This window comes from Molothrus ater, chromosome 6, assembly GCF_012460135.2.
Source record: "Molothrus ater isolate BHLD 08-10-18 breed brown headed cowbird chromosome 6, BPBGC_Mater_1.1, whole genome shotgun sequence".
NCBI classification, from domain to species: domain Eukaryota; kingdom Metazoa; phylum Chordata; class Aves; order Passeriformes; family Icteridae; genus Molothrus; species Molothrus ater.
In genome coordinates, this window is record NC_050483.2 from 18189229 (window position 1) to 18216830 (window position 27602).

Sequence of the window (27602 nt, forward strand, 5' to 3'; positions counted from 1 at the left end):
TTTCCGGGAGCTGAATTAAACTTCTCATTTTCTTCTGAACCCTTCAGTCCCACCGTGGGTGAATGTTGTACAGTCTCTTCCATGCTCGCTTTTTTCCCCCATTTGATTTGAGGGCCCTTTGTAGCACTTATCCCCCATGCATCATATTATCAGGGAAGTTATTCTGCCTACAATCCCTGTCTGAGCTTCATTTTGTTGTTTTCTGTAGCACGAAGGCTGATGGCTTCACAGATCTCAGAATACCTCCTCCATCTCTCCCTTGGCCAGCCCAGCAGCATGACAGCTCCATTTAGTGTGCACCATCTGCTTTGACTTCCTTCCCCTGGACTCATTATTTTGCAGTTGTCTGCATCAAGCTTCTGTGTTGCCTGCCCCAAAGGATTGTATATCAGAAGTCATGAAAAGGAGAAGAGTCCTCAAGGCTGGCCTGTAAATCCCAAGTCTCTCTGCTAGAAGAAATGGCAGTCCTCTCCCATGTCCTTGTCCTAGCCCTGCTGCATGTGTTCATCCTTCCCTGCCTGTCATGCTGCATCTCTTGATGGGCACAAAGTGAGCCTTGCAGGCTCTCTGGGTTCTCACAGCACAAAGTGTTTGGTGCCCGGGATGTTCTCCTTTCTTCACCTGCTAACACTGAGGCAGGCTGAGACCTGCAGCTCTGCCTTCTCTTCAGCCATCCCCCAAAATTATTTGGATCCACTTGGAACATCATTACAGGGAAGGTGTTGTGAAGTTTTCTTGATGGTAAACACTTAAGGGCTTGGGCCTCTCATCTCCCACTTGAAGTGTAGTGTTACCCTCGGGCCTTAGGGACTAAAGTGCTTTTGTGTTAGGTGCAGGGTGAGATACTCTCTCTCTGAAAAGCTTACCAGTCATGTGCAAGATGGGGAACATCAGGGTGCAATTCCCCTGTCCCGATGTTGGCATCTAACATCCCAGCCCCTCAGTCCCCTTATACAGGCAGCAGAGGAATTGAGCACTTCCACCTCATCGTAATGCAGGTGGATACCAGATCAGACAGCCTGTGCCTGTCTCTGCTCATTAAGGATAGAGAGGCTCTGGGTGATGGGCTCCTGTGGACATATCTGTGCTGTAGGTGAGTTGAGCCTCTCCTTGTCTAGCTGCATGAGCATGCTGGGGTGGCACACAAAGGAGGCAAGACTGTTGAATGTGGTCTGTCTTTGGCTCTCTGATCTGGTAAGGATGTTCATCTTCCTTTGGTCAAGAAGCTACCCTTCACTTTGATTCCTTGCTGGCCAAGAGTGGAGGAGAGGGATGCCATCCAGACAGCAACTGGAAGACTGAGTTAAACACCTCTCAGAAGTGCTCCTAGGACAGAGCTCCAGTCATGTCCCAGCTCTTGACCAAGGGATATTTTAATCAAGTGAAGGCAGAAAGTGTAGGTATGAATGGAACAGTTTTGTCCTTGTTCATCCTTTCATACTGCAGCCAAGAGGCTGCTGACATATGTCAGGGATCACTCGGGTACTTCTCAGGGGCTCCTGACCTACTGCATGTGCCCAAACAGGTATTGTGTTGGAGTGGGGGAATACATGAGACCTCTGTATCTAGAGCTGAAACAATGGCATGGGGACTTCAGATTGCAAACCAGCAGGTGATAGCAGCAGGAGGCCTCCAGTGCCTCAAAACGGGTTGCACGTCTGGGTGTTCTAGGATTGCTGGGTAAAACTCTTTCTGTTAGGGGAAAAAGAGCCATTTTCCTAACACTGAAGCACTGCTACATGCCATATTGTGGCTTTGAGAATGATGGAGCAAGTTTCTGTAGATTGTATCCTGTTTGACCTGAACCTTTATGGTTTCTCTGAAGACCCCTGCATGGTCTGCAGAGAGCAGGTTGAAGGAGACCTAGAGCTGTTCTTGAAGGAACTAGAAAAATGAAGTTGAGCCAACTGAAAGGAATAAACCTTCATAGCCTGGGGAGGATTTCTTGACTAGCTGAGTTTCCCCTTTGATTTGGAGCACTTGTTCCATCATGCCTTTTGCTGGGGAAGAATTAGCCCAGTGGCAGAAATGCAGTATACTGGATGTTTTGGGAGTGAGAAACCTGTCTGCAGCAGGAGCCCACAGAGCTTGAGCTCAGCCTCTGAGTCCGTGTGCCAACAGCTGGTTGCAAGCCTGCTCAGTAGGGGGTGGTGCCATGCCAGTCTTTACCCTCCATCTCATGCCTGTGTTGTCAGCATGATTCAGTGCTACAACCCTGAAGAAAGAGTCAGTTTTACACCCAAGTTTTGTTTGTTGTTGATACTCATGCTATAATTCCCATCACTTCAGACACCCATTAAATGGTGCTCTGGTGAGTCTGCCTGGTGTGTGCACTGCAGTCACTTCAAACTGTACAATAGCGGGAAGTCTGTTGGGGTGAAATTTCTGACTAGTCCTAGGTGGGAAACACACATACTGTGCTGCAGAAAAAGGCAAAAAAATACCTAATTTTCCATTTTATGGTCTGTTTTCCTCACTTCACAATGCATTTGATCTCTCCCTGCTGTCTTTCCTGGCTACATGTGTCCACCACAAACTTTTGTACTTTTCATCTCATGCTTCTAGGAAACAGAGGGTGCAAGTATGAAAACTCACAGGAGATTTTTAATTCAGTAAGGAAGGCATATCAGGGCTTGCAGTTACCATATGTTTTTTCTCTGATACTTTCCTTGCTATCCTTTCCCTCTGACCTTTGGTACAGTAAACAGCCAGCAGTGTTTGAAGAGTGTCCCAACAGGGAGGCACCTGGCACAGCATCGGGTCCTGCATCTCCTGTACGTGCTTAGGGCCAGCCCTCTGCTGGCAGCATCCTGCTGCTGGCTGGGTGCACCGTGACAAAACAGAACTTTTTACTTGTAATTTTTGCCACTGACAGCATGCTGGTTGCCTTGTCAACAGGAGATGTTTTATAGGTCTCTGGAAGGTTTGCAGCAGTGTCACACAGCTGTTTGCTCTCCTGGTTGAACAGGTGCACATACAAGTCTTTGAAAGCTGGCGGGAGAAACCAGGATTCGTCCATCCCTTTCACAAAGGTTTTGTAACTATATGATCTTTTAACTATTTTCCTGACTCCCTAATAACATATGTATGTAATTAAATCTAGGCAGACAAGGCCATATCAAGCCTTGGGCATGGGAAATTGTGTAATACCATCAAATTGCCTTTTGTGTCCATTGCACCACGAACTTCCTTAAGATTTTACTTTTAGGGTGGGAAGAGAACTCCCATCTCAGGAAACCCATTTCCCTCTGGTAGTCCACTAAAGGCTGCTTTGGTTTCTGATTCAGCTCTGCAAATACTGTCTAGTGGCTTCAGACTGGATGTGAATTTGGTTGGTATTTCCCCTGTGAAGGCTAAGTAGCTTGTCTTAGCCCAAGTCAGGAATACAGAGTTGGAAGTTTCTGTAGATCCTAACAAAAGATCCCTGCCATATCTGTCTTGATATTTTGCTGGTTACACAACTTGCACATCCCATAGATGCAAATATTTTGCTGGCGTTGGCCCTGGTTGCCCAAGGAGGGTGTTTGTTCAGATTCTCATGCTTTGCAATTAATATAAGCTTCTCAACTCTGTGTGAGAGAAAGAAAGGGAAGTGGTGCTAAGTGGTTTGTGTTTTTTTTTTCCTCTCTCCGTGTTGTTGTTCTTCACCAGCTGGCTACTTTGAAAAGAGCATGTTGTGGTTTTTTCCTTAAGGAGCAACGTGTTGCTGCAAATTCAGCTTTGGAGAGGTTGTGGGAGCTTTTGTCCGCTGGTGCTGCAGCTGCTGCAAGCTGGGCACAGACAACACGTGGTGCTGTGGGTGCCCAGCCTGCCAGCCTGGTCTGCCTGCAGGGGATGCCAGCCCAGCCCAATGGCAGGATCCTTCTTTCCCACTGCATTCCCACACTCACTTGGTGGTGGCTGGGAGAGGCGAGTCCTTGCCTTGCTCCAGAGCACGCAAGAGCAGCAAAGTTCACACCATGGGATTTTGTCAAAGGAATAAGAACCTGCTTCAAGTAAATACCTTTTCTCTGCCTTGTTTAACTATGGCAGCCTTATCTTAAGAGGGCTGTGTGAAGTGTGCTTGTCATGGCTGTGTGAGGCACCCACACAGCTCACGGAGATATCTTGTGTGTTCTCTTCTGAGCTACTGGATGAAAAGTGGCTACTTTAGAGGGCAAATTGCCTCCATGGGTTTAAAAGAAGATATCTAGTTTAGACCTAGAGAGCACACTTCATGTTTAGGTACAGTGGAAAACCTTTGAATGAACTTCATGAAATCCATGTTCATTGTGTTTTTCAGAATGCTCTCTGAACTTGCATTTGTTTTGTGCTCTGCAAAAGTAACAATTCCCTTTGAGGATGTCGAATAAAGAATAAAACACTAGCTTAAAGTGTAGACTTGTAGAATAAAGAATAAAACACTTGCCTAAAGTGGTGTGGAGGAGTGGTCACCCTATAAAACTCAGCCTGGGCCGTTGGCTGTGTGTTTCACAATGACTTTGGCCAGTCACACTGGTGTTGTCTTGTGACCATGCGGCCACTTAAAAGAGGAAAAAAAGGCCAACTACACAAACTTTTATATCTGATCGGGGTTTTGACTGTTAGCTTAATTCAGATTTCCTGTTGGAGTTTACATAGTATGTCCTGAGTTTGAGGAAAACTGAGGAAGTGAGGGAAAATGAAGCCTGTGGAATGGCAACCACCACTTGGAACAGTTTCATTATGGAAGCTGTCCATTTGGGCAAGAAATATTAACCTACAATATATTTTCCTTCAATGCAGGTCTTCAACCTCTCTGTCCTAATCTTAAGTCTACAGATGAAAGGCAATAATGGTAAATCCTAGAGCCTAATCAGCCTTTGATGGAGGGAATTGATTAAGAGCAAGACAAGCTCTACTGTTTTTAAGGATGGATTGTGAGGCTAAGTTGACAAACTTTCAGTCTTCTGAGATCTATTTTTTCTTTGCAGTTGGAATAGGAATTTTTATCTTGTGTTAATATGCTCACATTACAAAACACTGCAGCTTGTCTTTTTGCTTGAGTGGTGCTTCAGGTTGGCTGGTTTGGCCTGTGAGATGGTGGTTTTCTGTGGGATTTTTCCATTTTTAGAAAAAGCTTTTTGCAAACACTTGATGAATTAATTTAATTTTATTTTTTCAGTTGAAGTTCCTGTGTGGGAACAATGAAAGCTTTGTAGGAACTGTATCCACTACACCATGCTGTGGCCTTGAAGGTTCATTGCAGGGACACACATGGTCCTCAGGGTGTTGCTTTGTGAAAATAAGAGGATTTTAAGGGAGAAACCAAGCAGCAGTTTATTTCTAGCTAGGTGTGAATGATGTACAGGAGTGAGAGACTGCTGTGTGTTACTTAGGAGCCCTGAAAAACAACACATGGCGAGCTCCACTACCCTTAAGTGAAGAGGGAGCTTTATAAGCACATCACCCCTGTTCAAAATCTAACTGGTGGCTTGTCTCTGCCAGACTCCTTTGAAGGTACATGATCATGTTTGAGATCTCACAATAATGGCAAGAGTGTAAAATTCAGAGTTCAAGTGTAAGCTCTGAAGTTATTCTTCTAAAGAAAGAGAATTTTGTCATACCAAGGATCTGAGGAGATATGGATCCACAGAGCAGAGCCTCTTACTGCAGATACTGTTGTGGTTCTCTCCTCCCTTAAGGGAAAAAAGCCAAAGCCCAAACCACCAGAACTCTGAAAGTGGTTCTTGTCCAAAAGTGAAGATTTTCTGTAGTTGTTCCAAATGACTGTTTCCTCAGGGGGATCATTTTCATAGCTTGTGCACAATTCTTTAATCCAGCTCAAAGCCCACAAGACAGATGGGGTCATGACAAGAGCCAGGAAGTTCACATGATCTTATTGGACTGGATCATCTTTAACAGTGCCAGTTCACATTACCTGTCCATTTCTTGCTTTTTCCAAACCACTGGGGAAAGAAATAAAACCCTAGCAGCCTTGTGACATTTATCATTACTCAAACACTCTTGCAATCTTGAATGGTCAGCAAAGGGCAAATTTTGTGGGTGTGGGCAAGCAGAATTGGAGAGGAACCTCAGATCACGCAGAGGACCAGGCTCCCACTACTTGAACAGTGCCTTCTTAGCTCTTACAGTCTGTGTTTATAGTAGCAGACCAAAAAAAGCCTGAGGGTGTGAAAAGGGATGGTGCAGCCACCAGTATGAGCAAACTTAGGTCTCTTGGTGCACATCCCATCTCTTTGTCCTCCCAGCCCGGACTGGAGCTGCTTTTAGTGGTATTTGCTGTAGCCCAGGAGGTAGTTTCATCAGCTTTTCAGTCCAGTTTTCAACCCTCTTTCCAGAGATCATGGCTTCAGTTCTTGTGTCTTTGCTGGTGCTTGTGAGGGCACGGATGACCAGCTGAATAAAAGGTCAGGACTCATATGCTGGGGGCTGATGGCAAAGGGTCATAGCATGAAATACTCCAGCAGTCAGGGATTTGCAGAGTGATGTAGGCCATGTAACAGATCTTCACACACACAGCATATAGAACAGCATATAGAAAATATAATAATTTTACTTGTAATAATAAAGTTGTATTGTTATGCACTGGGGAATTGAAGGCAGATGCTTGGATTTTTCCCAGTGGGCTGAAGGGAGGTTCCGATTTTGGTTTATTTATTTATTATATGTTCAACCAAAGCCAAAGAACTGTGAGTCAGTGTGATTTTCACTGCTGGAGTTCCTGTGCCATGGTCCCCAGGCATTGTCTAACAGATGCCTGTACCCACACAAGGCTGGATGAACCCAGACACTGCAGACTTATTTTTGTCACCCTGTTGCAGAAACTCCTTAGGGAGCCTCTGTGTATGCTTAGGAGCCAGTGGTATGGGAAAGCCTCTTAGCAGAGGGTCCTGGGAAAACACTCAGCTGCTGATCCCAGGAGCAAGTTCTCTGTGCCAGCACCATATGCAATTCCTCATGGCAGCCAGATCTCCAGGAAGGAGGAAACAACTCTGCCACCTCCTTTCTTCTTCTGCTTTATGATGACTGAGTTTTATAGTTGCTCTGTAGGCACTCTGTGTGCCTCCCTGGCTGAACAAAGGCGTATTTGTGCTTTCAAAGGTAATGTCAGTCTGCCTTGCTGCTGTCTCAAGATGCAGAGAGGGATTAGTGCTCCAAATGGGCTAAGGTTGAAAATTAAAATAGACCAAGTGAGATCCTCAACCAGTGTCGATTGTCTTGGCTTTAGTGGCATCAGTGCAAGGACTCAACTTTTTGCCCTTTCCTTAGGGTGAACCTTCAAGGTGAGATCTCAGTTGTGGGACTCACTTGTCTGGTTCTTTCTCCTTGGCTTGGGCTGTCCTCTCCCTTCCTTTGGGAAGCTATAAACACTTGCACTGTGTCCATATTACATGCAGATAATGGCTTAGGGCTGTCAAGAAAAGTTGTCTTTGAAGTTCTGAGTTTGCCTTCTGTGGTTTTTCTTTTTCAGGTCAAATACAGAACTGTTTGTATGAGCCTCATAAACTTCCAAGAATTAATCTGGTGAATGCTGCTGTGTTTCTGAATGTCTTTGCAATGTGTGCTTCCCTGGTGTTGCAGAGCTGTGCTTGAGCAGCAGCACCAGAAAATCTTGAGGGGCTGGGGGGAGATGGCTGGACACCAGGAAAGAAGATGGGAAGCCATATATATGCATGTAAAAACAAGTGATGTTTATAGTTTTGGCATCTCATTTCTGCAAGGTGTTAGGGAAGTCATTGGCTTAAGGAGTGGACAGCAGGAATAACCTGAGTTAGACATTTTCCAAAGAGAAAATTGGTGTAGGGGCCTCCTTTTTTTTGCTTTTCAGATAATCTGGCAGGATGAGACCCTGCTCTGGGACCAGAGATGGTTTCCACTGAAAAGAGTAGAAGAAAGTTTTGGGCAGTGGAGAATTCCCAGTGATGTAATTGATGCCCAACCGTTGCTTACACTGCCCTAATGAAGTTATATCATAGGAATTACAGTGCAATACAGTTCAAAATACAGTTCAAAGTCCACAAGTCCCTTTTTTCTTTGTGTTTGTTTGTTTTTGTTTTGGGGTTTGTTTGTTTTCTTTTGTTTTGGTTTTTTGGGAGGTTTTTGGGGGGTTTTCTGTTTTTTTTTTTGTTTTTGTTTTTTATTTTGGTTTTTTTTGGTTTTTTTTGTTGTTTTTTTTTGGGTTTTTTTGTTTGTTTTGTTTTGTTTTGTTTTTTTGTTTGGTTTGCTTTTGTTCAAATGTCCAGGAGCTTTTCCTGCTGCTGCATGGGATTTGCCTGAGGACTTTACCATGCAGAGGTTGATCTGTGATGGAGACTGTATTGTCATGCCTGACAAAAGGATGCTTCAGCTTAGAAGGGCACCTGCAGGATCTCATTGCCCTGTTTTACTTTTCCCAAGCTGTGACTCCTGCAGCTTGTGTTGCAGATGTTTTGGGTTGTGCTTTGCATGGTCTCTTTCTGTGCTCTCAGGATAAATCTGGTGATAAGGACAGGATGTTACAAGTGTCAGCTGTGTCTGGTCACCAGGTGCTTGCCAGGGTAGTACCAATTGCATGCAGGTGTTGGTCTCTGGCCAACATCTCCTACTGAAGACATTCTTGGTCTAAAGACTTAGTTTTGTTCTTTCTGTTTGCAGTTAGGGGATTGTGTCCAGGCTCCCTTGCATCTCTTTTTCTATTCACTTCATGGACTTTCTGACACTCTTTTCCACAGCAAGATGTCATCCCTGAAGCTCAGGCATGGTTTGCTTCCTATCTGTACCTCTTTCAATCAAGCCAATCTGGTTTGTGTGACTGGAGTGTTTGCCCGCTCTGCTGTGCCTGTTGCAAGTGAGGACCTGAGGACAGTGTTGCTCTTTGCTCCGTCAGTTATTGATCTGTGTAGAGGAACACCTAAGTTGGGCAGGGTCTTTGGAGTTTTATGGCCATGTCAAATGCAGTACCAAAGCCAGATCTGGATCTACTCATTGCCTGTACCAGGGTTGTCCGAGGGACTGGAGTTAAGTTGAGGGTTTCTACAAAGATTTAGGTACATCTAACCTTTAGGCATGATCAGAGGGACTTCAAGCACTCTTCTGCTCTCAAGGGCTTTCTTATTTGTGAATCAGCTTGTTGAACTCCAGTTTTGAGGAACCACATCTGACACAGGGTTGGTGTCTTGCATTTCTGTGGTTTCTTTTCAGCTTTACTTGGCCTGCAGATGCTGGCTGTGAGCCCACCCAAATCCTGCTTGTCATTATTGCTGTGGACTCCCAAGGAAGCTCTGGAAGGAAACCCCCCCTGGCTTTTGCTGATTGTGCAGGTCTGCCAGCAGATGCTGGAGGCTGCGACGGAGGTGGTGGAGAAGGCTTTGTGCTCCTGTGCCCTGCACACTCAACCACAGCCACTGATGAGCACATGTTTTACAACAAAAGCTTAAATGTGGGAGAACAGAAATCCCCAGCTTTACCATAAGTTTCCTCTGTGACTGTCAGGAAGTCACTTAATTGTTGTGGGTTCTTCATTGCAGGGTGGAGTTCCTTGTTCCTTTATCTGCTGTGCCAGTCATGTGTTGCTGAGGGGTGGGATATATGAACCTGTGTGGAGGCCACTCAGAGTTGAAGGAGCATGTCTCCTGTGTCCATTCTGTGATGCTTGCAAGACAAGCAGGATGAGTCCTTGGACAGTATCCCTTTGTTGCTCCAGAGCCAAAAGAGAAATGGCTTCCTTTTCAGTGTGGAGAGCTGCAATCCTCACATCTTCAATCTTTTTTTAGCAGGTCTGTGATTGACAGTGATGCACCTAACTCCCTCACAGCAACATTGCATGGATTTTTTTAAAATCCAGACTTGTGCAGAGGGAGGGGATATGAGCATCACATCAACAAATCTGATGTGGCTGAGATTTACTATAAGCAGTGAAGTGAGGTTTGGGTAATTCAGGACTGTAACTTTATTAAGTTCTGCTGATCCAAACTAAAATCTTGCACTGTAACCTTTGGATGTTTCTGTTTCTGTCAGGCTGTGTGATGGTTTCCCCAGCATTGCACGCACAGTGCATTGGTTGGCTCTGCATGGCTGCAGACTTGGTTGTGATGAATTCATTCATGGCTGTTGAAGGGCTGGGTTTGGAGGTCTTCTGTGGACCTATCTGCCAGCAGTGCTCACTGTCCCCATCCCTCTAGGCTGCAGCTGGCTGATGCTGCAGCTGCCAGGTCCATAAATCAGCAGTGTGCCCCTGAATATCTGCTGCATAATGACTGCTGCATATTCATGTTTGTTATGTTGTGTCACCCTGCTATAATAATGTATCTTGGTGAGAAGGAGAGCAGGGACAGGGTCCCAGTAGCTGGTGCCTCCTTGCTTCATTTTATCTCCTCTTTCTGCTTCCACCTTGTTTTTGGCTCCCTAAGATACCCCCTCTCTTGCTTTTCTAGTGTATTTTCCCCAGCTGCTTCTCCCAGATGTGCTAAAGCAAGCCCTGTAGGTTTGCTTTTTGTTGTGGTGCCTTCTTCCCCTGCATCCCTGCTCTGCTAATAAATCAAGGTGTGTACCTGCAAAGGCCCTGCAAGGACTAAACATGGGAGGATGATTGTTATGTTTGAGCATGTAAATTAAAAAGGCCTCCTAATAAAAAGACACTCTGGAAGTATCTGGTCTTGGCTGTTCCTTTGAGCTCTGTTTTTGAATGAGCTTTTATTGGTGTCCCATTGGGATTGGAAGGGCGAGAAGGAAACTCAGTTTTGGTCCCTCATCCCAAGACGGGCTGTCCCTCAGCCCACAACTCACCTGTGGAGAAGATGCTGTTGCACCTGTGCTGCTTCACCCTCTGCCTTGAAAAACGAGGAGGAAGAAAAGTGCTGTACCACCTTTCCCTGGAAAAGATAAAATTTTGCAAGATATGATTAGCAGCCTGTGAAATACCACACGTGAGAGAGGATGGATGGGAGCTGGCTCTGCCTTCTTTCAGTACAAGATCATCCTAAGTGCTGGCCAGGGAAGCCAACTTGGGTACTAACCAAAGTGTGTCCCGAGATCTGTCTGTCCTGGCAGAGAGGGATCCCTCTCATTCCTGCTCTGTATTCCTTCTAGGGGGACTTGAACCATTCCCAGAAGAGGGGACCCTGTTTCTCTGTGGAAGCTCATTAGCCATCCAGAGGGTGAGTGCCACATGGGCAGGAGCAGACTGGGCTCCTACTGTCCCAGGATACTCATTTTTCTGCTTTTATGCTGCTGGCCAACAGCTTCCACCTTTTATCACCCAAACCCAATGCCACTGGCTGTCTGGAACTTTCTGCTGAAGGAGCTGTAGTGCAATAGGACATGTGCTGTGTGAACCATTCCATTCCTGGAGACTAGGGTTCACCAATTCAAACTCTTATAAATCCTATTTTGCTCCAAAAACTGACCTTTAAAAAAATCTCTTAACCATTAAATGCCTAAAAAAACAACAAGAAACCAAACACCTAAAAGCATTATCAAAAGATTTCTTGAAACTTCCCAGCTGCAACTACCCTGTTTTCTTATCCACGTATTTGCTGGTAAAATACATGTGTTAGGATTTAAAGCCAGCAGGAAGCTGAACAACCATACCTATTTCCATTGCAAATTCTTCTCAGTGAAAAGGGCTTGTATACATTTCCTGAAACTGCTTTCCTAATTTTTCTTTGTCAACAGTTGTTGGGAGGAATAAGGAAGGATAGGGAAGGGAAGGAGAACAGGGAGCTCATAGGGAGAGTGTATTTCTTGACTCTAGGGTACATTTTTTGCTGTGCCTTAGCGGTGCTCAGGGTGGGAGGCCCTGTTCTTAAGTGATGTAGGTGGCCACCTTATACCAGTGACTTCCCCCTTTCTTGTAGCTGGGCTTCAGGTGAGGAAAACAGCAGAGCCTGCCCCTCTGCTCTCGGCCCTACCTGCATCTCTGGGTGCTGATCTGTGGATCAGAGCATCTGCCACTCTGCTGGCTGCCTGTGCCCATGACCCAACTGTGATTTCATCAGGATAATTGGAGGAGAGCAGGGCCTCTCTTACAGTATTCTGTGTTCTCCCACTTGATGTACCCTGCCTCCCCAATTGGCTCTGCCTTGGGAAGATGAGCTGCCAGCTCTGACAGCCCAACACAAAGACTCAGCAGGAGACCAGCAGCTTTCCCATCCAAAACTTCTGGGGTTTTTTTGTTTCTTTTTTTTTTTTTTTTTGTCTCAGGTGAAAACCCCAGATGGGAAATCACATTGCCTGAATTTAGTTCCCAGCTTTACCACCATTGATGGCTTTGGGCCAGTCCCTTGGCTTGTTTGCATCCCCTTGCCTGTCTCTGCAGTGAGTAGGAGGGTGTTTCTGTTCATGCATGGCCGCCTCCAGCTCTAGCACTGGGTGCTCCATCGCTTGCAGCTTAGTAGTGAGATCTGAATCTGTCCCTTCTTGTGCTGTTGCAGCAGAGCCAGATGGCTGCAACCTGCCCTAGCATGATGACAGGACCACTGGGTATGGGAGAGGCTGGACCTTTCCCCAGCAGCTGCTCCTTTCATCACCAGGAGGACCAGGCAGGACATACAGGTACCTTAGGAAACCAGCCTGGAGACAGCATCTCTTGTAATTCCACACCATTACTGGGCAGTGTTTTCCCCAAAGCCTGATATTCTCTATTAGCTGTAATTACAGAGATCCACTTACACTGACGCTGCATACTCATCTGCTCCAAGTTTCTACTTCATTGCACCTTATATCTTGTGGGAAAATCAATACAATTTGGTACTGACACTGGCAAGCCAAGAGATTGTTCAGAGCCTGGGTTCATGGCTGTGTACCACGTGTTTTAACACTTAACATTTACTGTCATCTATAATGTGGGTTTTGCTTTAAAGTTTCCTGGGTAGCTGTCCATCTTTTTATATACTCAAGATATATCACACTGCCTTTCATGCATCCCATTAGTGCTTATAGGTGGGATTTTAATGTAAGGAAAGTTAAAAGTTGCCTCTTCTCTTGAGCTCTGTTGTACAGAGTACCGTTGGTTTTTCTGAAAAAGGCTGGAAGGCCTGAGAGAAGCCTCTTTTCTAGGGTGAGGTGGAGGGTTGCCAACCCAGGCAGGGAAGTGTCTGCCTCTGAACCACCTGCTCAGCCCTGGGAGGCTGGAGAGGAGAAGAAAGTGGAGGAGTCCTGGCAGTTTGCAGCCTTCTGCATCTCCACAGTGAGAGCTTTTCCTCCTTCACACTGCTTTCCCACACATGTTGGTATGTTCAACACTAGGCCCTGAGTCCTGACTGCAGGATAGGAGTTCAGGTTTTTTAAGTGTCTCACATTGTCCTGTCCTGCACTGTGGCCTCTTCATGCCTTTGTTATCCATCTTTACCAACTTTCAGACACAACTCCAATCTCTTTCCTTATGCAGGTTACTCTTGCTCATGTAGAGCCTCAAAGAGCACTGAAGTGTTGGATCATAAATTACAAGTGTAATTTAAAAACTGTCTTCAGTTTTTTTCACATTATAGGCCCTGCCAGATGCAGAGAACTGTGACTTGGGTGCTAGCACAGGTGGTCTCTCCCATCTGCATGTGATTTTTTTTTAAGGGTCTATGTTCAGCAGTGGTGTGGGATGTACAATTTGCTTGCCTGTTTCTTTCACCCTTTCTGTGGGCTGGCAGCAGTTAACCCACAGAGCAGTGTGATTTCCCTCTGTGGAAGTTAGCTTGGAAGGTTGGTTCTTCTGCAGAGACTGTGGTGGGATGAGTAATTTGGTATCAGGGAGACAAATAGAGTGGTGGTGGTGGTGGTGGGAGGTGAAGGTCCCACCATGATTCTCAAGCATATCCCAGCACCTTCCAGAGTTTCCTGACCACGCTGCTCCTCGTGCCCCATTCATGATGCTGAAGACATGGGCATGAGCAGTCCTGACTTACAAGTTTCTGAGATAAAGGGCCTGCTCGTCTTTCTTTGGAAAACAGTAATTCTGGTGGCCTGTATTGGGTGTGGAGAGTGGGGTGCATGGGCAATTTCTTCATCCAGAGGAAAGCTCTTGTGTCGCTGGTTTGTTCTCTGGGTTTATTGTTTTACTGACTGATTTAGGTTGTTTGCTATTTTGGGTAGTTATAGCTACCTACCAGTTGTTTTTCTTGGAATAAGCTGCCAACAAAGAACTTTTTAAAGAATATTTACTTTTTGAGAGGGAAAGCAAGAACAGTAGTTGCACTCTCTTACTGCCAACAGCAGATGATTGCACAGCTTTGTCTTTTCCTTAAATGTCTGACAGCTAAAGCAGGAACCACGGAGCAGAGAACAGGTAGCAGCTTTGGAGAGGATGATACTGTCTTGTTTTCCTTTGCCCTTCCATATTTTCCCAAGCTCTTTGTGGTTGGGTAGTCTCTGGCAGAGGGGTTGTGTTGCCAGAGGTGCTTTGACTGGAAACTGTGAAGGCTGGGCTTGGTGCAGTGACCAGTCCATGCCTGTTCAAGACTTGTGCAAAGCTGAGGCTTGCACATTGCTGCTGGGAGATGTTTATGGCTGCTGTGGAGAGCAATCCCTCCCTTCCAGACCTGCCTATCCCTCGGACCTGCCTGCAGCTTTCTGCTGCTCTTCCTCGCAGGTTTCTCCTTGAATGTGCATCTGTATTTTGAGCCTCCTACATTATGTCATTCCTTACCCCTTTTCTTCCTTTCCTCTGCAGCAGTATTTTTGTGCTCAGTCCCTTGGGACAGGCTGCCTTTTCCTTCAGATCTTGAAGAGCTAGCAGAGGATGGAAGAAGGCATTCTGCTCATTTTGGCTTTTTTTCTTTTTTTCCCCCTAATAGAAGACATTTATTATCTCCAAGTCATCTCTCCAAAGCAGGGCCATTTGCAACTTTTATTCTCTTTGGCATCCCTTTCTCTGTTTTCATCTGTGAGGTGCACTGTCTGAGTTTGCAGGTATACAAGCAAGCCAACAACAGGCACAATTGGTTAGATTTGTAGCTCACTTGTTCATTTTAAAAAGCAACAAGTAAATTAAAATGAAGCATTGGATAGGCTTCATAACAGAGCATCAGCTTGCCAGCCTCAGTTCCCTAATCTCTTTGGGGCTGGACAGGCCACAGAGAACATCAGCATTTTGGTCCTTGAGTGGAAACAAAAGGTGGCATTTCACACCACTGGAGAGGCTCCTTCAGTCCCTCCACAGGCTGTGCTTTGTGATGTTGATGACAGTCTTGTGCATGAGCAAATGCAGGAGACTGGACAGTCACTGGGGTAAGCCAACAAGGTTTGTTTATCAATGCTCAGAGATCACTGAGTAGGATTGCTGATGTGTGGGTGTGGATGACTGCTGGTAAAAGACTGGCATGAGTGTTGTTCTCCTAGAGGACTGCAGGCCATTTCTACCTGCAGGGCGTCTGTGCTGAAGGGAAGTAGAAGCAAACACGGTGGCATTTGTGGTCATATGGCTCCTCTGGACAGGGCTTTGGAGGAAAGGGTGCCTGGTCTAACATGAGCCCAAAGAGATTTCCAGAGTTGAAATTGACTTCTGATGCCTTTAAGTGTAGAAGCTCCCAGTGGGCAGGTGCAGTGATGGTGAATGCTCAGTAATGAACAGTTGTAAAACTTGTGGCATGGCTGGCCTTATACAGCAGCATTGTGCAAAAATCTGTCTCTTGACTTGTTCAGTTGGCTTGGTGTCTGTCCTGGGAGGGAAACAGAGGACACAGACAAAGCTTTGGAAGGGTGTCAGAGGCTCTCTTGTGGTGAATGTGTTGGAAACCCACTGTGTATCCCTGCTGCTTGACGCCTGAGCTCTTGTGGGAACTGTCATGGTGAGATGGGACGTACTGATGGGGCTGAGCCCCTTGAGTTCCTTGCCTCTGCTGAGTGAGTTCTGGAGGCTTCACAGTCAGGTCTCCCAGACCACTTCTATAGGCTAGAGAATAGGGACCATGAAGAAGGTCAGGTTGTTTGTTGCAGGACACAGCTGGATCTCTGGGTAGCAGCTGTAGCCTTGATGCTCAGACCTACTTTAGGTCTTAGCCCTGTGACAGCTTCTGCCAAGCATCTTGATCCTTGTTTCTGCAGGCAGGGCCTCCATGCTGCCACCCAGCATGTGCAGGCAGGGGAGGTGCTGTGCCCTCTGCCCTCACCCACGCCTCCATCCCCTCCCTGTGAGACAAAGGTAGGATGTTGGTGTCCACCAGGGCTGGGTGCTTGCTCTCCCCGCTTCCTGCTCAAGGCTGGCAGATGGCTCCTGTTTGCTGGAGCTGTGTGGCTCTGGCTACTGGGCTGGGAGCAGCTGCTGCTGCCAGGCGGAAGCACTCGGCGAGGCTTTCCTAGACAGCTTTGAACGGGAGCCAGGAGCCCTCTCGCTACAGGAGCAAATCCATGAGGTCAGGAAATACAGCAGCAGCAGCTCCAGCTCCACTCTGGGGCTCTTGGCTTGGCACACGGATCCCAGCCCTCCTCTTTCCAGACGGTGCTCCTGGAACTGCTCTCCTCCTTGCTGTCTCTCAACTGTTGCCTGACAGCCCTGTGTGTGGCTTTTGGGGGGTGTAGAACTGGAGTGCTGCAGAGGTGATAAATTTGGATAGGGAAACACTAGATGGTGACCTGGATCAGACTTTCAGATCTTGAAGAGCTTGCAGAAGATGGAAGAAGCATTGTTCCTGCTCTGTGTGGGACTGAGAGGCTGTGCTTTTGTGTTTCACTCTGTTATTTTGTGGTCAGCTGTGTGTGGGCTCTGTGTTGGCTGCTGAGCAATAGAAACTGGAAATCCTCGCATCAGGAGAAGCTTTCACAACCACCAACAGACTGTGAACCTCCATCCGGTGTGTCACCAGCATGAAAACTGGGGTGTCTGTTACCGTCTCTCTGACAGGAACCCCACTCTCTCTTCCCTGCATCTGTGTTATAGGAAGCCAGAAACGTTGCTTTTGGGATGGTTGTTCCTTGAACCAGCCCTTATAGTGGTGGTGGTGATGATGTTTTTGTGGCGCTGAGGAACAGCCACCCCTGTGTTGGCACTATAGGTGCATCGAAGAGCAGCCTTGCTCTTCCCATGTTCAGGAGTAAAAAGTGTGATGGGAGAGTTATGAGATGGTGTTGGTAAGCTTAAGGATAGGACCAGCTGCCCAGCTCTGTGGCAGAGATTTGCCATATTGAAATCTCTGCTTTCCCTTCAGCCTTTGGCTAGGCTGCTTCTTTCCATGGAATTTGCCCATGTTCTGGTGTGCTGTTGGGTCTGCACGCTACCCTTGAGGAGCTCGCAGTGGGGAAAGGAAGTGAGCTCCCCTAAGCATTGATTTTAGCCCACATTAACTGGGGCAGCTCTCAAGCCCAGAGCTGTCCATCATTCCCCATGCTCTCACTCTGCATTAGGACATGTTTTACAGCAATGGTGTGGAGCAGCTAGGCTGGACCTGCCCTCCTTTGCGAGCTGCAGAATCTCTCCTGCCACTGCAGGGGCAAGGATGGCAGAGCAATGGAGAGTTAGCTGAGGTGACAGCACCTTTGAGGGATGGTGTCAGAGAGCAAACACCAGCATTGCAGAGTTCTTGCATTAAACTGTCCATGTGTGGGCCACAAGTGGGCAGTAGCAATAGCTCCTTCGCCCCCTTAATTTTCCCTGCCTCTTGAGTGTGTGTGGGACAAGATGTGGATTTGTGTTTCTGTGGAGAAACCAGACCTTAAAACTCTGTGCTGCGGTGGTGATATGCAGGGCTTGCTGGTGTGTGGCTGCCCCTCTGCTGTGCAATGAAGCTCAGCTGGGGTTGGGAGCAGGGGAAGACACTCAAGCTAATGTGGGTGACCAACTTGTCCCCCACCTCCTGCTGCAGTGTGGACCATAAAGCTGCTATGGCTGTGGGGGCCTTCCAGAGGAGTAGGCAGTGCCTTCCACTGGGGTGGCCTTTGGGGAGAACCCCTCCTAGAGAACTTATGTCTTCTCCTCCCGTGGGGAGTCAAAGCACTGTCTCAGCAAGTCCTGCAGTTGTGCCTGGGCAGTTGTGCTGTTTTCCTTGAGCATCTTCATGGCACCTGCTTCATCTTCAGATGCAGAGCAAAGTCCATGTGCTTTGCTGGGGGATGGAGATCTCCTTGCTCTGTAATGAAAGGTGGGAGCAGTGTTTCTTCAGACCCCCCAGGACCCCTCTGTGTTCAGCTGTGAAGCTGTTTGCTGAAGGAGCGATTCCCTCCCCGACAGCTGTGCTGGTGGAGATGGTCAGTCCACATTTGCTCCCCAGTCCCTTTTCACCCTGTCTCTTCCCACGAGAGAGAGAGATGAGAAGCCTGGGATGGGGATCTCTTTTGTCCCTGAGAAGCAGTGCATGTGAGAACAACATGTACAGGAGGGCATGCATTAACGGAGCACAGTAATGTGTGTGCACAGTCAATTAGTGAGATCACGTAGATTCTCTCCTGTAGCCTTGCTTTCGATCTCCAACTCTTCCCTGGCTGCCAGAACAGAGGCACACTGGACTTTCAGAGGAAGCAATGTCACTTTCAGGAAGGCACCTAGGGTACAGGAGCATTATTTGCACTTCATTTCCCCCCACCATTGCCACTTTTCCATCATGTTTAACTGCTTCTCCAGCACAGCAAACCAGAGGTCCTGCTTGGCATCATATTTGTCACCTGGCTGCTCTTCTGTACCCCCTTGTTTACCCTTCTTTAGGATTCTGGATGCTGAGAAGGGCTTGAGCTTTGTTTGCCTTTCTGCTATCAAGACGGAGATGGAACTGTCTGGGTGGTTTAGGGTTGCAGTCAGGTGGGGATTGAAGGCAAAAAGTTCTGGCTTCCTTGTCATTAGATCTTTGCTGTGTTAGCAAATGCATCAGCTGTGGTCTGGGTCTAGAGCAGCCTTTGCTGGCACAGTTTGTAGCAGCTTCCAGAATTTAGGAGCAGGGCTGACAAGCCTGGGGAGGAAGGTGGAGTGATTTAACAGTCTGAGGTGGGAGGATGGAGGAGGGGATTCTAATCCCTGTGAACACTGAAGAGTATCTGAGGGGAACTGTGAGCTTGTCTTCTTGCTACCTGCTGCATTTTGGGTGGCTTCCCCTGAGCTTGCAGATGGTGGCTGAGAACGAGTATCTGACCCTGGAGTGACTTTCAGTGGGCAGGGGCTGCAGTCCAATGAGGGTGGATTTCTATTTAAACCTTTGGGGTTTTGTAATCTTCCTGAGTTAGTTCCCCTTTCTCAGCAGACTTGGAGCAGAAATTTAAGGGAGGAGCTGGGGGGATGTGAATCTTCTGCTGTTGAAGGGCCATGGGAGGCACACACCACTGCAGAAGTGTGGTTTGCTCATCCTCACCCTAACCATCATTGTCAGCCAGCACCTTTTGTGACAGCCTCTCTTTCCCCCTTGCTAGGTGTGCCAGATTGAGCTCAGGGAGCAGGGATGCCCCTTCTGCAGTCCTTCCTGTCACAACAGTAGTAGCACCGTTAGCTGGAGGACAGGCAGAGGGTGTGGATGTGCCACCATCTCAACCCTACTGTGTGGTTTGAGGTTTGATGCAGCTGTGAGGGTGAAGACATGGAGGTAACAGCATGTTTGGGCAGGGCTGGACCTTTTCCCCTGCTCTTGTGGGAATTGACATCCCAACCTCGTTGGCCAAGACTTTCAAATCTACCTAAAGATTTCAGATCATCAGCTTGAGATAATGTAAAAGCAGACTTCTTAAACTGGTTACTTTAGGGGTTGATGTACACAGCCAGCACCTCTTGTTTTCTCATCAGTAATGCTCTCCTACCTCTTGAAGTTTGCTCAAGGAAACTGTGAAGTTTGCATCCAGATGGTCAGGCTGAAGGATTGCAACAGACCACAGGATGAACAGAGTTTTTGTATTTGGTTTGATGGATTATTTTGCCCATTTTAAAGTAACCTCTCTTAGCATAGTGACCATGTTTGCCCTTGCAGGTGGTGGTGCTCCTAGAAGTCCTGAGCTGGGGTCAGCTGGAAGATGACTGAATACAAGCTGGTGGTGGTGGGAGCAGGTGGTGTTGGGAAGAGTGCTTTGACGATTCAGCTCATTCAGAACCATTTTGTTGATGAGTATGACCCCACGATAGAGGTAAGTGGCTCTGGGCATGGGGTCTGTCTGTCTGCATGTTTTCCACTTGCTTTTCTCCACCTTGTCTCCAACCCAGAGCATGCTCAGTTTGGTCTCAAGTCTGAACTTGAGCAGGGATGTTCCTCTGCTTTGCAGAGCTATTCTGAGTCACTATGTGTGTGTTCAGAGGTTGCAGAGACTGACTTAACTTCTCCTGCAGAAGGGTAGTGGTGTCTGCTGAAGAGAGGTGACATGGGAGGCAGCAGAGACAGGCAGAGCGGGGCAGGGGCTAAGAGGCAGCACAAAAGTCTTCCTTTCTGATGAGATGACAATGTAGGGAGGGATTAAAGGTTTAGAATTGGAGAGCCATTTTGTGCCTGTGCTTCCATTTCTCCTCCCGTGAAATGTATTGACTTTTTCTGCAGGATGTTTTGAGCTTTACTGATGAAATGGGTTTTATCAGAGCTTGGTTGTATTATGTATGTCTTGCAGTTTGAGCAAGATGTGCTGAGCAGCTGAACTGCTGTGGCTCCCAGAGTGCTGCCTCTGCTTCTTCACAAGGAGTTAAAGGCTAATGTGTGTGTCTCAGTCGGTGTGGATGGCAGCACTGACCTGTTTAGCTCAGCACCCTGCCTGAAGATGCAGGCAGGGACCCTATGGTCCTCACAGGCTGTATGGGGGCAGAGGGGGATTCAGTGTTCAATATCTATTGTGATATTATTATTTTCCTTAATTTTTCAAAAATATATTCCATTCTCCATCTGCTTTCACCATAGTTAGTGATGTTCTAATTAGCCTCTGCATGACCTATACCTTCGTTGGGTGAGATGTAGGCAGTAGCCACTGTGCTGCACGAGGAGTAAAGTCCACCCTGGGAAGGCAAATTGCAGCTCTGTCATGCCTCTTGGACAACAACCTCCCTGTCTGCAGTCCTAAAGGATTCTCTACCAGATGTGTATAAATGCAGCTGTGGTTTCTGCAGTTATTATTATCATAATGGCTAAAGGCCCCAGCTGGGATGAGAAATCTATTCTGGTAGGTGTTTTATGTTTAGTCCCCACCCTGAAGAGCTTACAACTTACATAAACAAGGCAAGACAAGGCTTGGTAGAAAGGCAGAAATAGTCTTACAGTCCTACAGATGGGAAGGAGAGAAAGCACTTAAAAAGCACGTGCTATTACATCATTTGGCCAAGGTCACCTAAAACATCCATGGCAGAGACTGGAATTTAATTTAGGGCTCCTGAGTCTCCTTGATTATGGATGCAATTGCCTTTGTCCCCAGCTCCTCTCCCCTTATGTGGCTGTCCCCAGTAGTATTGCATACTTTTCTCAGAAACCCATTCCAGGCTGTTTTTGCTAAAAGAGTGTTCATGGATAGCACCCTCCCTGGGGAGACATCTGCAAGGATGCATCCTCTCTTGGACCTTAGGTGGGCAGAGGCAACTCCTGCCCAGTGATGTGTTGGGTTTTGGCATCCTATGGTTTTTGTCTCCAGCTGCCTGCTCCCTGTGTGTACCCTGCAGGGAATTTTCTCCATGTAAACAGGCAGCAGGGAATGTAAACCCTGCATGGCATTTCCCAGCACACCCTCTTCACCCTACGCACTTCTGCAGTGCTCTGGGAGATGCCTGCTCTCTCCTCCACTGTTCACTTCAGCCCCATTCTGTTCTTCTCCTCTTCCAAAAGCTGCCACAAGCTGCTCTTCAGCCCTCTCACCCCTGGTGCTTTTCCACTTGCCAGTACCACCAGCCCTGATGCCTTTGCAGCTCCCTTGGTTGTACCCTGCTTTCCCTGCTACCCCGGCCAACTACTGATTCATTTCAGGGTGATTCCTTTTATTTATGCTTTTTATGCTTTTTATTTATGCATTTTATGGGGATTTAAGAGACCAAGAGCTACCTGCCAGCCATCCAAATGTGACCAACAAACCACCTTCCTGTGACTAAGCTGCTTTGGATCATGCCCAGGAGCTGACTATGACTGTTCAGCCAGCTAACAAGCAGCACAGCAGTGCTGAAAAGAGCAGGACAAAAGGGGGGAGAAAGATGATACGTGCATGGAGCAAAGGCGTTGCCCACTGCCCACATGGATTGAACACAGGCTGTGCTGCAAAGGGGGGGTGCAAGCACATTGGGGTGCACTGAGATGTTCCCCAGAGCAGGAGGTGTCCAGGTTTGTCCCCTGTCTGGGGTAGAGACCCTGACTGGGTGTTTGCTCCCCTCCTACCCTCCTGATTCACCAGTGCAAATGTTTGGCTCTGTAACTCAGTGCTGTCCACCCCACTTCAGCACACTCTCACAGGCCAGCTCTTGAGCTGCCAAGGAGCCTTAGGACCTTTGTTTTGGGAACAGGAGGGCCAAGGCAGCAAAGAAAAGTATGCCACTGGCATTGTCCCGTGGTGAATAAGCAGGGATGGAATAAAGAGTTTCACTCTGTTGAGCAATTCTTTGGTTCATCTTCCAGCTCTTAGCAGCTAGCTAGTAATGGACTGCCCAAACCTCTGGTCATGTCCTGACTGTAGTGCTTAGCAAATGGGCCTCTTGGCCTGGTCCTCCAGCACAGCTGGAATGCTCCCGGCATCCTCCTGGGATCTTGAATCTGAACCCCAAACAGATGTTGTTTCTGCTGCCTGGCACTTCACAGCTGGGTCTGGCTGCATTCCCCTCTGCTCAGGATGGGGTGGGACATGCAGGGCTGCAGAGGAGGGCTGAGGCTGCAGGGTGCTGCTGTGGGCTAGTGGCAGCCATGTCACCTGGTCGTGTGGCAGGGACAGCTGAGCTGCCATCCTGAGCTTCCGGGGGAGGGTGAGATAGAATGAAGCTGTACACAAAGAATTGATGGGGAGAGCTTGTCCCCTTCCTTTGCAAAGCATCCTCTGCAAGATTGTTTTATGTCTCTGCCTTGTAAGCCAGCTGGCTGGCCTTATGGGTAGCCTGTTGATGACGTGAGCTGAGGTGTGGGATCTCTTCTATGTCAGCATGCCTGGGTGCTGGTGAAACATCCTGGCACTAGGGACTTGGCAATTCACTGTGAACGTGTGTGCTGAGAGGCTGGTCCTCTGTCCCAAGCCAAGGTGCAGAGGTGGGAGGATGCTTTGTGGGGCAGAGAAGGCACTCAGGTCCCCTTGCACAGAGGAGGCTCCAGATACATTATTGATTAGAAATGGGAGCACATTCCTGCAGGGCAGCCTGCCAGTTGCCTTCAGAGCAGTTGGCTGAAAGCCAGCCTTTCTTTCCATGCTTATTCTCGATGGGTCAGCAGTCCACTTTTTGGGAAGGCACAGCTGAGAAGGTCGTGGCAGAGCAGATCTTATCTCTGATTTCACAGCCCTCTCTGCAAGGTGAGGAAAGACTTTAATTAGCCCAGCAAATGACGTTGTTGTAATGAACCAAAGGATAGAGGCCATGTTGGCCCTATTCCCTTTCTGTGCTGCTGCCAGTCCTGTTGGTGCCCTTTGCTGCGTCAGCTGTTTGTCTGCAGACCTGCAAAGCTCATCTGATAACATTGTTGTGGTCGTTGGAAGAGCAGCCGACATTTGAATTAATTTTAAACTGCAGCCGTGGCCTCTGCGAGTGGCTGCAAAGCACTGTGTAGTTGTACTGCTGACTTGTACCTTTTTCATACCTTTCATTTTGGCTTCCTTCTCTTGCTGACAGCTGAGGATGCTGCATTGTCCACAGGGGATGGCTGTTGGAGAGGGATGAGGGATGTCCTCCGTGCAGGGCTGCCCCACAGCATCGCTGCTGATGAGACTGAGCTCAGGAAGAAGCATAGTGGGGAGGAGCAGTGCTTTGAGGAGCCTGCTGTGAAAATGAAACCTTTTGAGGGATGCTCTGGGTGATTTCCAGACCTTCTCACATCTATGACAAGTTGTGATTGCCTTTGCTGCAGGGAAAACCCCCAACTTCAGAGGACCTGCCTGGATAGTTCTTACCTCTCATGGAGCCCTCTGGGCACAGACAGGTTGTGGGAAACACCCTGTTCATGGTGTGATATTATTTTATTTTTTTCTCATGTTTAAAGAAGAGGTTTACCATCAAACCCAGTCTGAAATCTTACTGATGGCAGTATTGCCTCTGGTGCCTGATTTGAGATGCATTGGAGGCACTGGATTTCCAGGTTATCTTAAACACCTTCCAGGCCTGCAGATCACAGATAGTGACTGGAAGCCCTGGCTGGCCAGAGCTCCTTTCCTGAGTGTCCTTCCTCATCCAGCAGAAGGAATTGGAGCTGAGACCAAACAATGCTTAGGAAATACTTGTTGAGGGCTATGTGGTATAATAGAGATGAAGCTGCACCTGGTCTGCCAGCAGCAAGGCTGGGAATGGGGAGAGCAAGCTGGGAGCTGTCTTCTCTGTGGTTCTGACAGACAAGGAGAAACCTGCTTAGCTGCTCCCTTTTTCCTTTGGTTTTTTTTATTATTTTTCCTTTCCCTCCCATTTTTGAAAGAGACTGAGTTGTCTCTAATGGAAGCTGAACACAGGCAGAGCATGACCTGGCATCTTCCTAGGGATGCACTCGCTGCATCCCTTTGTTTAGCCAGATCCAAGCCCTCCCTTAATGCATCCTCCTTCCTTTCCCTCTCCTGGCCTGCAGGATTCCTACAGAAAGCAAGTAGTCATCGATGGAGAGACCTGTTTGTTAGACATCTTGGACACTGCAGGGCAGGAGGAGTACAGTGCCATGAGAGACCAGTACATGAGAACGGGGGAAGGATTCCTGTGTGTCTTCGCCATCAACAACACCAAGTCCTTTGAAGATATTCACCAGTATAGGTCAGTATCCTGGGAAGGGCCCTTTCCCTCTTGCCCTGTGCAAAGGAGAGGCCTTGCTGCTGCACTCTCCTGCCCACCCTTTTAGATCAGGCCCCATAGTGGAAGTACAGACTGCCAGCAAAGACAATTAGCTCAAGTGGCCATTCCCCAGGGAAGAGATAGCGCAGACGGCTAATGTCGGTGACTCCAATAAAACCCTTCCAAAGGGATTGCTTGTGGCCTTTGGGGACCTGGTAATGTAATGTTTAAGTGTTTATGGTGACTAAAGAGAGAGCTGATCCTGTATGACCCCCCTCCCTTCCTTCCCTAATTAGTGGAATTGCTTTGTTAGCGCAATCGATCTCTGCTGGCCCCAGGTCTGGGAGGGGAGGCTGGAAAGGACAGGGAGAGCTGCTTGCCCCGCTGTCCACTGGCACGACCAGGCTGTGATCTTCCAGCTTCACATGTGTGGAGAGACTCCTGCCCCACTGGAGCTTGGTTTCAAGCAGGGCAAAGATGGAGCAGAAGGGGAGTCAGGGCTCCAGTGAGGTGATTTGCCCAAGCAGATGTATGGGAAGTGGTGACGAAGCAGGGACACCGTCCCAGTACCCATCCCAATTCTCCTCTCTGTTGATGTCATCCCTGCAGAGCTGAAGAGTCAAGGGGGTGATGTAAACACAGCAGGAATCTTCCCTGTTTACCCCGATGCTACTTTAGGGAGGGACTCTGCTTGCGCCTTTTTCTGAGCCTTGGCTGCGATGGCAGGCACTTGCAGAAGACGCGGGAGATGGCTCTGCCTGTCCCTGCTCTGTCACTGCCCACAAGGGACTGTGTATCCCAGTCCCTCATCATAAACCAGGTCCCAGTAATCCTGTTGTTTCGAGGACAGGCACATCCCTTCCTTGCTCCATAGTTAAAGGTGCTACTTGGAGCTGCTGAGATGTTTCAGTCTCATCCAAAAGGCTGTTCAGAGTAATAGCTGCACAGGTGCACTAATTTCGCTTCTTTTAGCTGAACCAAAGGATGGGATTTTCCTAAAGCACCTGAGGGATTGAGCAGCATTCATCCTTGTGCTGGGGCTGGTGCCTGTGAATTGCTTGCAGGATGGCTTGGTTTCAAGCCATCATGATGTAAATCACTAGCTTTCATCTCCTTTAGCCTGTGCTCTTTGTGTTTGTACTTTTAAAAGAATATTCCCCAGAGAAATGCTCGCTCTCCCTGGTTAGTAACCATTTGGAGGTATCTCTTTACAGCTAAGTGTAGCCTGTGCACTAAATTTAGTACTTGCATTTGCTGATCAGGATGTTACACAGAACATTTAAATGGCTTTATGGCATGTCATGGCATATGGCACTATATGGCATATCTGCCATATAGTCAGACTTCATTTCTGTGTTCTACTACATTAGAAAAAGATGATTGATTCTTTTGCGCATGAATGTCCAGCTGCCTTTCGATGGAGATTTGCATTCAATTAAAATGCAGAAATTGGCATTTTAAATCTTTTTTTTTAAATTAAAACCATATTAAGTGTTCTGGACCCATGAGCAAAAATAAAAAAAGCTGTTTTGCATCTGAAGTTAAATGATTTATTAAGCAAAGGAAGCTATTATCTATCAGAAGGGAATTGAATGGATTTTTTTTGTGGTCATAATGGCCTTCAAGATTTTTAGGAGTGATAGATCTCATCCTTGCCCACCTAGTTTTAGATCCAATGTTGGAATGAAGAAGTGAGCATTATAGCTTTTTTAGTTCCCAGTTGGTTTCTCAACTTTGAGTGACCTGAACTAAACTGAAAGGGAGCAAATACTGCCTGTGCATCTGCAGAAAAGGTTACAGCTGCCAAAAGCTGCTTTATCAGCTCAGCAAATTCTGGTTGCAGGTGATTTTTTATTTTTTCACCCATTTTGGGGGGATTACTTGATATAAAATGTTGGAAATAGCACAGGTAACTGCTTGAGAATTAATTTTTATTTAACTTAAACTATCTTAAGCTCATGTCTTAATATAGATTGTCATAATTCAAGTTGTTTTGTAAATAGCTGCATTTAAAGAGCAGAAGTATGTTTCGTTTTCATTTCCAGAAGTGCCACTGTTTTGCTATTTACTCACTTGTGTGCCATAGTTATTTACATTTTCCTTAAAGCTCAACACAAGGCATTCAACAGGAGCAAAGGGTAGCTGTCAAATCCTAACAAAGAAAGTGGCAGGGAGTGTTCTGGATCTGCTCCTTCACTTCTTCACACCTCCTCCTCTTGCAGGGAGCAGATCAAGAGGGTGAAAGACTCAGATGATGTCCCCATGGTGCTAGTGGGGAATAAATGTGACCTCCCTGCGCGGACAGTGGAGACCCGGCAAGCGCAGGACCTGGCCCGGAGCTACGGGATCCCCTACATAGAAACGTCTGCCAAAACCAGACAGGTAGGAGGAGACTTTAAAACAAAAGGTTCTTTTTCTCTTTTTTCCTCCACTGCTGCCCTGGAGGGGCAGGAATGGGCAGGCACCACCTTGCAGACAGATGGGTGTGAGGGCTGGGCTTAGTTGCTTCCTCAAGGCAAAATGCTCCCTCCCTCAGGATGTTCCCTCCCAGTCCAGGCTTGAGCCTCCCATCATGAGAAGTGCATCATCATGCTGTGGCACCAGTGAAGAGAAGATGCCTTCTCAGGGCTTTCTCCAAGGCTCTGGAATAACCTCCATAGTCACTGCAAGTCAGCTAAGCTCAGGTCACTTGGTTAACCTCATCCATGGTCTATTTTGGCAGAATATACCAGTGCTGAAAGGACCAGTGGAGCTCCCAGAGCACAGAGGTGGAAATGGAACTGACACCTTCAGTGGCCTAGTGGTGGCTTTTCTCTTGGGTGGTAGACCTCATTCAGACTGCTGAGAG

At 47.5% G+C, this 27602-nt stretch overlaps 1 protein-coding gene across 2 annotated transcripts in view; it reads left to right on the top strand.

The window, feature by feature from the left end:
- Positions 1-27602, top strand: part of HRAS (HRas proto-oncogene, GTPase) — a 39913-nt gene that overhangs the window by 9588 nt on the left and 2723 nt on the right. The window contains exons 2-5 of one of the 2 annotated variants that reach the window (XM_036385158.2): positions 11050-11117; positions 19827-19980; positions 24558-24736; positions 26977-27136. In XM_036385158.2, the coding sequence (XP_036241051.1) occupies positions 19870-19980; positions 24558-24736; positions 26977-27136 (450 nt within the window). In that variant the 5' untranslated portion in view covers positions 11050-11117; positions 19827-19869. The remainder of the gene's footprint in view (positions 1-11049; positions 11118-19826; positions 19981-24557; positions 24737-26976; positions 27137-27602) is intronic. The other variant, XM_036385156.2, reaches the window with a different exon arrangement.